Source organism: Prionailurus viverrinus, chromosome A2, assembly GCF_022837055.1.
Source record: "Prionailurus viverrinus isolate Anna chromosome A2, UM_Priviv_1.0, whole genome shotgun sequence".
Taxonomy (NCBI): Eukaryota; Metazoa; Chordata; class Mammalia; order Carnivora; family Felidae; genus Prionailurus; species Prionailurus viverrinus.
The window spans coordinates 4,704,842-4,716,983 of NC_062562.1; the positions used below are offsets into that span (position 1 = coordinate 4,704,842).

Consider the following 12,142-nt stretch of genomic DNA (forward strand, 5'->3'; position numbering starts at 1 on the left):
CCTTTAACAAGCCTCCTTGCTAATGGTAAGCTCTCGTAAAATACCATCTGCAACTTTTATTTATTCTTTCTTATTACCAAAAAGGTTTACACGGGGCGGGGGGGGGGGCACCTCTAGCATGCCCAGGAATCTCCCTCAGCATCCAGGGCTCAAACACTCACTCTGAATGGTTCCCCGTCAGGCTCAGAGATCTGAGACGTTTTCCCCCGGGGTGAGGGTTTCTCAATGTTGCCACTGTCCACATCTTTAAATAAAAAAAATTTTTTTTCAGCGTATTTATTTTTGAGAGAGAGACGGCATGAGCAGGGGAGGGGCAGAGAGAGATAGAGAGGGAGAGAGAGAATCCCAAGTGGGCTCCTTGCTGTCAGCACAGAGCCTGATACGGGGCCCGAACTCACGAAACTGTGAGATCATGACCCGAGCCAAAACCAGGAGTCACACGCTTAATCAGCTGAGCCCCCCAGGCACCCGCCACTCTCCACATCTTGAAGCGGACATTTCTTGGCCAAAAGCATGCCAAGCAAACAGGGCTCTGCCCGGTTTCTCCCCACAGTTGGCTAATAGCCTCCTGGTAGGTGCCTTCTCAACTTTGCTTGGCTTCTGAACCGAGTTTTAGGGGGGTCCTCCCACTGGCCCCCAAATCTAACCAAGGAAAGAAAGGAATCGAGGAAAGAGGAAAAAGCCATCGCATTACAGGACCCGTGTGCTGAATTCGGGGCCAGGTGAACAGGGAGGTGCTGACTCCGGCCCGGTCTGCTCAGACGTGACCATTAGCCCCGGGACAGGGCACCTGTCCCTGTGTGCGTCACAGGGTTCCCAGAGGTTCTCGAGGTTCTAAAACAAGGTCTCATCTTCAAACTGACCTGCCCGATCATGCATTCCTTCGGGAAACAGAAGTTTTCCTAGACCAGGGGTTCAGCAAACGTTTTCTGCAAAGGGCCAGGGGTAAATATTTTTGGCTTTGCGGACCACACAGTCCCTGTTGAAACTACAGAGGTCTGTCGTGTAGCGCAAAAGCAGCCACAGGCAATTTGGAAACAAAGGATGTGGCTGCGTGTCAATAAAACTTTATTTACAAAAACAAGCAGCCGACCCCCAGGCTTGCAGTTAGGCTCTCTTGGACTCTTGTCTCTCGTCTTGATGGAGGCTTATCTGGCATCAGATTGTTCTGAGGGCATCTTGCAGATCAGACACACACTCTGGAGCCAGATGGCCTGGCGTGAACATGGTTCTGCCTTTCACCGTGTGGCCGCGGACAAGCTACCTAACCCTTCTGTACCTCAATTTTCTTGCCTGTAAAATGAACACGATGCTAACATTTTCATCTTGATGTCTATTTTGAGGATTGCATGGGTTGGGGAGCTTAGAACAGTGCCCTGCCCATGGCAAGCACCTTAACACAGCAAGGTATTGCCACTAAAATGTTGCATGACGTTGTTAAGGAAGCGTTACCGCTGGTGATGTAGAATGTCGATAATGGCACTCCCCTTGAGCCCTTCCTGTTGGGGAGGGAGTTTCAGACAGGTGCTGCTGAGGGAGACCTTATCGGCCATGTGACAGCAGGCACACCGTGGCAGGGGTGGGACCCAGTGACCGTCCCTCTGTGTAGACGTGCGCCTGGAGCCTTGTTTCCTGCATTGGGAGGAGGACGCGTGTGGGGCCGCCCTGCCCGGCAAGTACCGGATGGACGTCTGCTGCTGCTCCGTGGGGGCCGCCTGGGGGGATGAGTGTGAAGCGTGCCCAGAGCCGGAGTCCCCGGCATTTGCCAGCCTATGTCCCCGGGGACTAGGCTTCGCCAGCCGGGACTTCCTGTCAGGCCGGCCCTTCTATAAAGGTGTGTTCGGGCGCGGGGAGCCTGGAGGATGGGGAGAGGGCACAGCACAGGCAAAGGCCCTGTGGTGGGAAGTGTGTTTGGGGGAGAGCGACGCGTCTGCAGTCAGACGTGTGAAATCTCGGGGGCAGACCCAGGGACCCTGGAGGGGTTTGACTGACATTTCGTGCCCCCGCACCGCAGACGTGAACGAGTGCAAGGCGTTCCCCGGCCTCTGCGTGCACGGCACCTGCCGCAACACCGTGGGCAGCTTCCGCTGCTCCTGTGCCGGGGGCTTCGCCCTGGATGCTCGGGGAAGGAACTGTACCGGTATGTGCCCACCCCGGGGGCGCCTGCAGGAGTGGGGGCTTCAGATCACACATGGGGTCCAGACCCACTCTCGGTCCTGCTGCCTTCTCTGGCCCTTGGGGATTCTGACTGTGAAAGGAGGGGCTGACAAAGGTGACCTCCGGGGTGGGGGGAGTTCCCTGCCCTTCTCTGATGTGCAGCCGCCACACCTCCGTCCCCATCCCTGGCTCAGCTCGGCAGCTCGGGGCTCCCGGGCAGCCTCCTTGTCTACAGACACGGAGGCCAGCCTTGCCCCTCTCTCCCCAGACATCGACGAGTGCCACATCTCCCCTGACCTCTGCGGCCGGGGCACCTGTGTCAACACCCCGGGCAGCTTCGAGTGTGAGTGTTTCCGTGGCTACGAGAGCGGCTTCATGCTGATGAAGAGCTGCATGGGTAGGTGGCCGCAGGGCCATTGCGCGGGTGGCCCCGGGCAGGGTGATGCCTGTAGGGTCTCGGGGCTGAGGGGAGGGATGGCGAGGGCGTTGTTGTGATGGGCGAGGTGGGAGGCGCAGGTGTGGGGAAAAGCTGACACCCAGCAAATCTGGGCGCCAGGTGGTGGCATCCCCAAAGGCAGCCGGATGTCGGGTCTGTCATGCAGAGTTGAGTCCTAGGGACCCAGATTTGGGTGAGTTCTCCCAGAGCAGGTGTAGCGTGAGAAGAGGGGGAGGGCCCTGGAGAGAGGAGTTCCCCCCTTCCTTCCCTCCTTCCCTCCCTCCTTCCTTCCTTCCTTCCTTCCTTCCTTCCTTCCTTCCTTCCCTCCCTCCCTCCCTCCCTCCCTCTTTCCTTCCCTCCTTCTCTCCTTCCCTCCCTCCTTCCCTCCCTCCTTCCTTACTTCCTCCCTCCCTGCTGCCTTCCTGCCTGCCTTCCGCTTTTTTCTTCATTCAGTGAACATTTCATGCACCTCTACTGAGGGGAGCCACAAGGAGCTCAGTAGCAGACAGCCAGGCTCTCGGAGCTCATGACCCGATGGGGAGACAGATGTTGATAAAATTAATCCCTGGAGAAATGCAAAATGGCCACTGTGAGAAGCACTTGAGAGGGCCACGCAGTAGGGTAGAGTGTGGTCCCCAGGGACATGTCCTGTTCTGTGGGCCTTGAGGTTGTGGCTGAGAGTGGGAGTAAATGTGGTGAAGAGGGGCTGCAAGAGCAGCCTGAAGGGAGAACAGCAGGTGCAAAGGCCCTGGGGTGGGCCTGAGGGATGGAAGGGGTTTCTGTGCGGTGAGCCAGGAGGAGGAAACAGCAGGTGCAAAGGCCCTGGGGTGGGCCTGAGGGGTGGAAGGAGGTACTCGAGACTGGAGTTCGAGGCGGGGGGTGGCACAGCCTGCTCCTGCTGATGCCTGCACCTTGCCTCCCTGCGGAGTCCTACAGCGTTGCTTCTCAGGGCCTCCTTCAGTGACTCGAGGAGTGTCGGCCTCATGGCCCTGATTCTCCTGAGGATTCCAGCTTCCTTCTTGGGCTGACCTGCCCCTGCTCCTCTCAGCGCACACCCCGCTCCCTGGGTCATCAAGCCCAAGCCTCCAGGCTCTCCCGGCCGTGGCCAGGGTGACGGGGCTGGGGACCGCAGGGAGAAGCTTCCCACGAGCCACGCCGCGCCCACCCTGGTCGGTGCCTTCACACCCGCTCTCTCTTGCACACGCGCAGACGTGGACGAGTGTGCGCGGGACCCGCTGCTGTGCCGGGGAGGTACCTGCTCCAACACGGACGGGGGCTACCAGTGTCAGTGCCCCCCCGGACATGCGCTGACGGCCAAGGGCACTGCCTGTGAGGGTGAGTGTGCAGCAGGCATGCGAGCGAGAGTGGTGTGGTGTGAGTGAATGGTGGGCGTGTGCACTTGTGCGTGCCTGAAGTACCCCTGTGAGAGTGTGTGCGTGTGTCCGAGTGTCTCAGGGACCCCACACTAGGTCATCGCCTCCGCTCACACTGGGCCTCCGCCGGCCACGTGCCCCCCCCCCCCCAGATGTCGATGAGTGTTCCCTGAGTGACGGCCTGTGTCCCCATGGCCACTGTGTCAACGTCATCGGGGCCTTCCAGTGCTCCTGCCACGCTGGCTTCCAGAGCACAGCTGACCGCCTCGGCTGCACGGGTGAGACTGCGCCCACCAGCCCCCAGCCCCCAGCCCCAGCCACCGTGGCGGTCCTTCCTGGCCTCAGTTCCAGACCCCACTCCTGCCCTCCCCCCCCATCAGCCCTGTGCTCGAGCCTGCCCTGCCTCCCACAGATATCAACGAATGCCGCACTGGGAACGGTGGCTGTGACATGCACTGCACAAACACCAAGGGCAGCTACCGGTGTGGCTGTGGACACGGCTACTCGCTGATGCCCGACGGGAGGGCGTGTGCAGGTGCGTGGGATAGGGGATCCAACCTAGCTTGGCCCAGGCGAAGCCGGCCAGACCTGGGATAAGCCGCTGACCCCGTGGCCAGGTCCCCGGGGGCTGCTCCTCCGTCCCTGCCCGCCTACAGCCCAGCCCCCACCTCTGCTCCCCCAGACGTGGATGAGTGTGCGGAGAACCCGGACATCTGCGACGGAGGCCAGTGCGTCAACGTGCCGGGGGGTCACCACTGCCTGTGCTATGAGGGCTTCGTGGCCACGCTGGACGCGAGGGCGTGTGTCGGTGAGGAGCCAGGACCGTGGGGCGGAGGAGACAGCATCCGACCTCACACACCAGGCCTTCCCCAGGGGGGCGCGTGGGCAAGACAGACAGCGGGTCCCGTCCCCGTCACGTGCAGGCGAGGGAGACAGGCTCTGGAGCAGCACGTGGCAGTCTGCGCGTGGCCACCAGTGCCCAGGGCCGACCGCCACGCGCCAGGGCCTGGGGGCTCGGATTCACAGCAGCAGATACCCTGAACCTTGCTCTTGAAGTACATCTATCGAGCACCACTGTGTACCTGATGCACACCCCGCTCCCGGGGCTACGTCTCAAGATTGTCACACGCCGAGGCGTTTTATGCAGAGGGGGGGCCAGCTCGATGGGAAAGGGCGCTCAGAACTGTGTTTTCTGAGACCCGCTCGGGGACCACGGGCTGTTCAGGCCGTGGTTACTGCCCTCCCCTGGCTGCGGGGTGTCGCGGGGCCCCGGGAGCAGATGCGTTCTGGGTGCCCCATCAGGGCAGCGCTGGGGCCCGAGCGGGGAAGTTCCAGGAAGGGAAGGTGTAATTCTCTCCGAGGAAAGACGTGTGTGCAGCCCCAGTGCAGCTCAGCGTTCCCGATCCCGGGAGTCTTAGGAAGCCCTGAAGCACCTCGGCTCAAATGACACAGGGAACTGTTTACTGCTCCACGCCCTTCTTGCTGCTCCCTGTTGGCGTAAAGGCTCTGAAAAGGCCCGTAGGAGAAAAACCCTAACTCTGTGCGCTCTAACTGTCCTCAGCTACAAAATCCTTTTGGGAACCTGTGCCCAGTGTGTCCCACAGGGTACGCGCTGGAAAACGCGGACAAGACAGCGGTCCGGTGGCGGAACCAGAAACGGCGTGCAGTCCCGGAGACGGGCACCCAGAGCCTCCACGCGGGGGAGCGGCATGGCAGGGCACCCGGCAACGCTCGGGCACCCCCTCCGCCCTCACCTGCTTGCCCTCCTGTCACCCCGCAGACTTGAACGAGTGTGAACTGAAGCCCCACCTTTGCCTCCACGGGGACTGTGAGAACACAAAAGGCTCCTTTGTCTGCCACTGCCATCTGGGTTACATCATCAGGAAGGGGGCCACGGGCTGCTCCGGTGAGCTGGCGGTCGGTGGGGTGTGGCACGGGGGGCTCCGAGGGGCCAGCTCGGGGGTTGTGGGGTCCCTGCCCCGTCCCCCGGGGCTGAGCATGGCCAGAGTTCATTCTCCCACATTTCCGCGGGTAGGGCCTCATGTTCAAGCGGGAACAGGACCCAGTCGGGTGCCCCTGGGGCTCCCCTCTAGCCCCCAGCTCTGCGGGCCCCAGGTGTCCGTGGCAGCGTTCCCAAAGCATGCCAGCCTGATGACGCGACACCCTACGGGGGCGAACGTTTCCACGGTTCATTAGTCAACTGACTCAGGCTCCTAGCGCTGTCGTAACAAATTCCTACCAGTCTCAGGGCTCAGAACCGCGGAAACGTATTCTCTGTCCGGAACGGTTCCCGGGCCCAGAAATCTGAAATCAGCACGTCTGCAGGGCTGCGGGGGCTCAGAGGGGGAGTCTGTCCCACGCCTCTACTGCCTTCTGGCGGTGGCCAGGAGTCCCCCATGTGCCTCGTCAGCGTGTTGCTCTACTCTCTGAGTCTGTCTTCACGTGGGTTGTCTCTGTGTCTGGGTCCAAATTTCCCTCTTATGAGAATGCCAGTCGCTGGATTAGGGCCACCAGAATCCAGGATGACCCCATCCTAACCTGGTTACATCCACAAAGACCCTGTTTCCAAATAACGTCCTGTGCACAGCTTCCGGGCATTAGGACAACGCGAACGTATCTTTCTGGAGATACACTGATGCGGTTATTTTAACGCGTGTTAGAATCCGACGTTATGTAGCAGCCTCAAATCCATGACTCTTTAGAGCCTGTTGTTGATGTAAAGTTGGCTTTTAAAATACATTTACCGGGGCGCCTGGGTGGCGCAGTCGGTTAAGCGTCCGACTTCAGCCAGGTCACGATCTCGCGGTCCGTGAGTTCACGATCTCGCGAGATCTCGAGTGATCTCGCGTGAGTTCGAGCCCCGCGTCGGGCTCTGGGCTGATGGCTCAGAGCCTGGAGCCTGTTTCCGATTCTGTGTCTCCCTCTCTCTCTGCCCCTCCCCCGTTCATGCTCTGTCTCTCTCTGTCCCAAAAATAAATAAACGTTGAAAAAAAAATTTTTTTTAAATAAAAAAATAAAATACATTTACCTAAGTAACAGTGAGGAAGCATGGGAAGCAATGTTTGGGAACCAGGAGCTCACTTGGGTGGTGGGTGGACATTGCAGAGTTACAAGGGTGAGGCTGACTTGGCTGAGGGTCCGAGACGCCGGTTTAGAAGGAAATCCTGCTTTAGGGCGAGGACGAATGCGTTAGGACGGCTACTCTTCAAGTCTACCCTGAGACTCTTACGTTCCTGTTTCAGATCACTTCAGAGGGCTGCTGGGAGTCGTGCCTTTGGGGTTTGGGAATTTTCCTCCTGGGCTCTGGGTGATGGGGGATGCTCCTGAGGTGGGTGGGGGGCTTTCTGGGCCAGCCCTCCCCCAGGAGGGTCCTTGCCCTTTCCCTGTTGCTGTAGTATCTCCCTACTCTGGACCCGAAGCCCTATTTCTACAAAGCCCAGGCCTTGTGGGGGTGCCGTGTCCTTCCTCTCCTCTCCTGGTCCAGACCCTCCCGTGACCGGGTCCCTCTCCTTGCAGATGTGGACGAGTGTGAGCTTGGGGGACACAGCTGTGACAGTCACGCTTCCTGCCTCAACGTCCCTGGGAGTTTCAGCTGCAGGTGCCAGCCAGGCTGGGTGGGGGATGGCTTCGCATGCCACGGTGAGTGCCTGGGGGCAGGCGGTCTGGGCAGAGCAGCTGAGGTAGGTGGGGGGCAGGAGGGAGACGGGGCGGTGGGGGTGGGGGTCTGGGCCCAGGGGTGTCTGTGGGGGTCGGACAGGGCCGAGCTTGGAGGGTCCGCCTCCCTGCAGCCCCCCCAATGCGCACACTGGGGGGCCCCGGGCTCCGTGTCCTGCAGACCTGGACGAGTGCACTTCCCGGGAGCACCAGTGCAGCCTGAGGGCCGACTGCCTGAATGTTCCCGGCTCCTACCGCTGTGCCTGCCACCAGGGCTTCACCGGGGACGGCTTCTCCTGTGAAGGTGAGAGTGGGGTGGGGCCCGAGGGGACAGCCACAGGGGCTGGGTTCCAACTCAAACCGATCTCACCCGGTGCACGGCGCCGGGGTGCTGGAGATGCTGTGACTTCATCCCCGCGGGGCCACGGGCCAGGCTGAGTCACGGGGTGGGCCGTCTTCTCCCCTGGACTCTGAATGCACGGAGCCTTCTGGACGTGGAGCACAGGAACACTAGCTTACTTCCCGGTGGCCCTCCACCCGGGTCCCGCGTGACCAGGTCTCCTGTCTCCCCGAGTCGGGGTCTGAGTTCCCGGTACTCCCTGGAACCCTGGGTGACCGTGAAGGGTTTGACCGGGGCCCCCTGCCCCCGCCCTGCATGGGTCCCGGCCAGCTGGCCCCCAGCCCTCTGCCTCTCGGGGTCCCGCAGACAGGGACGAATGTGCTGAGGACGTGGACCTCTGTGAGAACGGGCAGTGCCTCAATGTCCCCGGCGGGTACCGCTGTGAATGTGAGATGGGCTTCAGCCCCACGGAGGACCACCGCGCCTGTCGGGGTGAGACCTGGGGCTGCCAGGCTGGGGGACACAGCAGGAGCAGGCTGCCAGGCAAGGCGGGCTGACCTGGGGTCCCCACAGACGTGGACGAGTGCGTTCTCGGGAACCTCTGTGTGTTCGGGAGCTGCGAGAACCTGCCCGGAATGTTCCGCTGCATCTGCAGTGAGGGCTATGAGCTGGACCGCGGTGGTGGCAATTGCACAGGTGTGGGGTCAGCCGGGCTGTGGGGGTGGGAGGAGGGGCAGGGCTTACTGCCTCCCTGCCCTCAGATCTCTTCTTGAATGTCCTATTCTGGAGGGGGGGGCTTGTCTGACCCCTATCTCCAGCAGTGCCCCCATTGATCCGTGTTCCCATCAACCTCTTCCGTTGGCATCTATCGTCTTCTGAATCAATGCAGTGAATGAATGAAGGTGTACTCCCTCCACTACTACCGTCAAAATGACCTCCCACTTATGTATTTAAAACGGGGGTCAGCAAACTTTTCTGGCAAACGACCAGATGGGAAATATTTTTGGCTTTCCAGCCATACAGTCTCTGTCACAGCTACTCAACTGCCTCGTAGCTCAGAAGCAGACACACACAGGCAGTATGTAAATGAGTGGGCGTGGGTGTGTGCCAATAAAACTTTATTTACACAAACAGGCAGGGGGCTCTGGCCCACCGATAATAGCCTGCCAACCTGTGGCTTGAAAGCATGTTCTAAATGTTGGGCTTTGTAGGTTGGCTGCGTGGAACTCATGACACAGGAAACTTTAAAGGGGCAAACCTCCATCCCAAGTGGAACAGAACAGGGAGGAGAGGGGGTTAGACAGGCCAGGGCAGACCCTGGAGGCTGCTGTCCCTTCAGGCTTTCTTCCCAGGGGAGGACATGGCCTCACTCCACAGCCCACATCCAACATTGAGGGCTTCAGCTTCCCAGGAGGAAGGTGGGAGGGAAGTGGATTGAGGGAGGGCTCCCGCTGACAGCATTCCCCACCCCTCCACCAGATGTCAATGAGTGTGCAGACCCTGTGAACTGCATCAATGGCCTGTGTGTCAACACCCCCGGCAGCTACCTCTGCAATTGTCCCCAGGATTTTGAGCTGAACCCCAGCGGGGTGGGCTGTGTGGGTGAGTAAGCCCTTGGCTCCAGCTGGGGATCTGATGGCAGGTGAGCTGGGCGGAGCTCAGATTTACCTGTTCTTGACAAACAGGACCTTTGCCAGCCCCTGATAAGGGCCACTGAGGATGTGTTCTTGCACACCCTTCCACTCCTGGGGTGTGCGCGCGCACGCGCGCACACACACACACACACACACACACACACACACACACAGCTCCCTGCCCAGGGACAGTGTCCCTGTCCATTTGTTCAGACCCCCCCTTCTGTCCCTGTGCTCTACACATTCATACATACATGTACACACACAGTCACATGTGTGCACATATACACGTATGCAGAGGCACAGCCATGCACACGGGCACATGTGTACACGCAGCCGCGAGGCAGAGCCAGGCACGCATGCGCACACGGCCGCGAATCAGGGCCAGGCACACAGGCACGCATGCGCACACGGCCACACGCACAGTTACGCAGAGAGGGGCAAACGCGCGTGCCCTCGTCTCTCCTGCCCCGTGCTAACCACCCCTTTCTCTGTTCAGACACCCGGGTCGGGAACTGTTTCCTGGACACGCATGACCGAGGGGATGGTGGTATCTTCTGCGCTGCTGAGATCGGGGTTGGCGTCACCCGGGCTTCTTGCTGTTGCTCCCTGGGACGGGCCTGGGGTAACCCATGTGAACTGTGCCCGCTGGCCAACACCAGTGAGTCTCCGGGTGGTAGTGGGGGACACAGGCGAGCACTCCCCAGGACTTCGGGGGTCATCTGTGCTAAGGGAGGGACACTGAGAACCAGAGAGGGAGAGGGGCTCGCCCTGGGTCACACAGCATACCTTTAGCAGTTCATCGGCTGTGCCTCCTCGCTCCACGTCTCTCTCTGCCCTCCCTTCCTGCAAATTCTCTGTGTGTTTCTATTCGCTTGCTTCCTCAGTCTGTCAGCCAGCAATCATTGAGAGTTCCTCCATGCCCTGTGCAAGGGGCTGGGGACCCAGAGCAGGATGAACCACAGCACGGCACACTGCCCCTCACCCATATACCAGTGGTCCCCGGACTGTGGGAGTAGAGCTATCCTGAGGGTTTGTCTGAGACACAGTGGTGGCCAAGGACAGGAAGTGGATAAGGGAAGACTTCTCAGGACAAAAGGCTTAAATGAGGTTTTGAAGGATGAGTAGGAGTTTTCTAGGCAGAGTAGGGGGAAGGGTCTGTGATGCTGTGGGAACAGCATGTGCAAAGGCCTCAGGTTCACACACCTGTCCACCTATTCAGGTGTGTGTGTGTGTCTGTGTGTGTCTGTGTCCATGTGTATATGTGATATCCGGGGTCTTTCTTTCAATGGGGAAGATTTGCAGTCACACTGGTCTGGTTTTAGATCAGAAGAAATCACCCCTTTTCACCCCCAGCTGTTAGCACACAGTCCATCTGTTCATATGTTGAATGTGAACACACGTTCTCACACACACACACACACACACACACACACACACACACACGCACACACACACACTGCCCCATCTTCCCAGATTGGCTGAAGTCTCTCGGTGCCGAGAGGCTGAGGAGGTAAGGGGATGGAATTGGTGTGGTAGAGAGATGTGGGACCCATTCTGGAGCCCTTTTTGGGAGACCTCAATTCCCATGCCTCCCTTGGGCTTCACCCCACAGCCCCTCAGAAGAACCTGTTTCCTTTGCAGCCGAGTATAGAACCTTGTGCCCAGGGGGCGAGGGCTTCCGACCCAACCCCATCACTGTCATTCTGGAAGGTGAGCTCCGGGCAGACTATCCACTTGCGTACTCAGTGAGCTTTTTCTCATCCCTGCCTCGCCAAAATGCACAGTTGCGGGACAGGGGCACATCCTCCCTCCCCAAGGTCAAGCAGTGAGGCTAAACTGTTCTGTTTTTGGTGAAGTTTTTGTTTTTTCTTTCATCCGTCTCTTCTTCCAACTGTTGGTTTATTGATCCGTCCTTCCAACAACCTATCCATCCACCCATCCCCCATCCAGCCACTCACCCACCCATCCATCCACCCATCCATCCATCCACCCATCCAACCACTCACCCAACCATCCATCCATCCATCCCCCATCCAACCACTCACCCACCCCATCCATCCACCCATCCATCCATCCACTCACCCATCCCCCCCATCCATCCATTCATTCATGCATCCCCCATCCACCCATCCATACATACATTTCTCATTCACACACACACCTGTCCACTTACCCATCCTTCTTTCCCTCCTCCATCCACACATATATACTCCCCCATTCACCCATCTACTCATCTACCCATCCACCCACTTCCCACTCATAAATTCCCCATCCTTAATCCTTCCCCCTTTCCTTCCTTTCTCCCACTATTCTCCCTCCCTTCCTTAATTCCTTCCTGTCTTCTGTGCATACATACATCATCCATCTACTCACCTACCCACCCACCCATCTGTCCATCCATCCATCCATCCATCCATGCACTTATTCATCTTGTTGATTCACTTCTTATTCATCCACTATTTTTTATATCCATCCATCCATCCATCCATCCATCCATCCATCCATCCATCCTTTTTTAAAAAGTAAGCTCTATGCCAATGTGGGG

At 59.0% G+C, this 12,142-nt stretch overlaps 1 protein-coding gene across 1 annotated transcript in view; it reads left to right on the forward strand.

Moving 5' to 3' along the window:
* The window catches only part of FBN3 (fibrillin 3), a 58,250-nt gene that overhangs the window by 15,429 nt on the left and 30,679 nt on the right, over positions 1 to 12,142 (forward strand). The window contains exons 24-38 of the mRNA XM_047851035.1: positions 1,610 to 1,834; positions 2,015 to 2,140; positions 2,426 to 2,554; positions 3,803 to 3,928; positions 4,119 to 4,244; positions 4,379 to 4,501; positions 4,649 to 4,774; positions 5,747 to 5,872; positions 7,483 to 7,605; positions 7,802 to 7,924; positions 8,327 to 8,452; positions 8,534 to 8,656; positions 9,440 to 9,562; positions 10,094 to 10,255; positions 11,239 to 11,307. Of these exons, the coding sequence (XP_047706991.1) occupies positions 1,610 to 1,834; positions 2,015 to 2,140; positions 2,426 to 2,554; positions 3,803 to 3,928; positions 4,119 to 4,244; positions 4,379 to 4,501; positions 4,649 to 4,774; positions 5,747 to 5,872; positions 7,483 to 7,605; positions 7,802 to 7,924; positions 8,327 to 8,452; positions 8,534 to 8,656; positions 9,440 to 9,562; positions 10,094 to 10,255; positions 11,239 to 11,307 (1,956 nt within the window). The remainder of the gene's footprint in view (positions 1 to 1,609; positions 1,835 to 2,014; positions 2,141 to 2,425; positions 2,555 to 3,802; positions 3,929 to 4,118; positions 4,245 to 4,378; positions 4,502 to 4,648; positions 4,775 to 5,746; positions 5,873 to 7,482; positions 7,606 to 7,801; positions 7,925 to 8,326; positions 8,453 to 8,533; positions 8,657 to 9,439; positions 9,563 to 10,093; positions 10,256 to 11,238; positions 11,308 to 12,142) is intronic.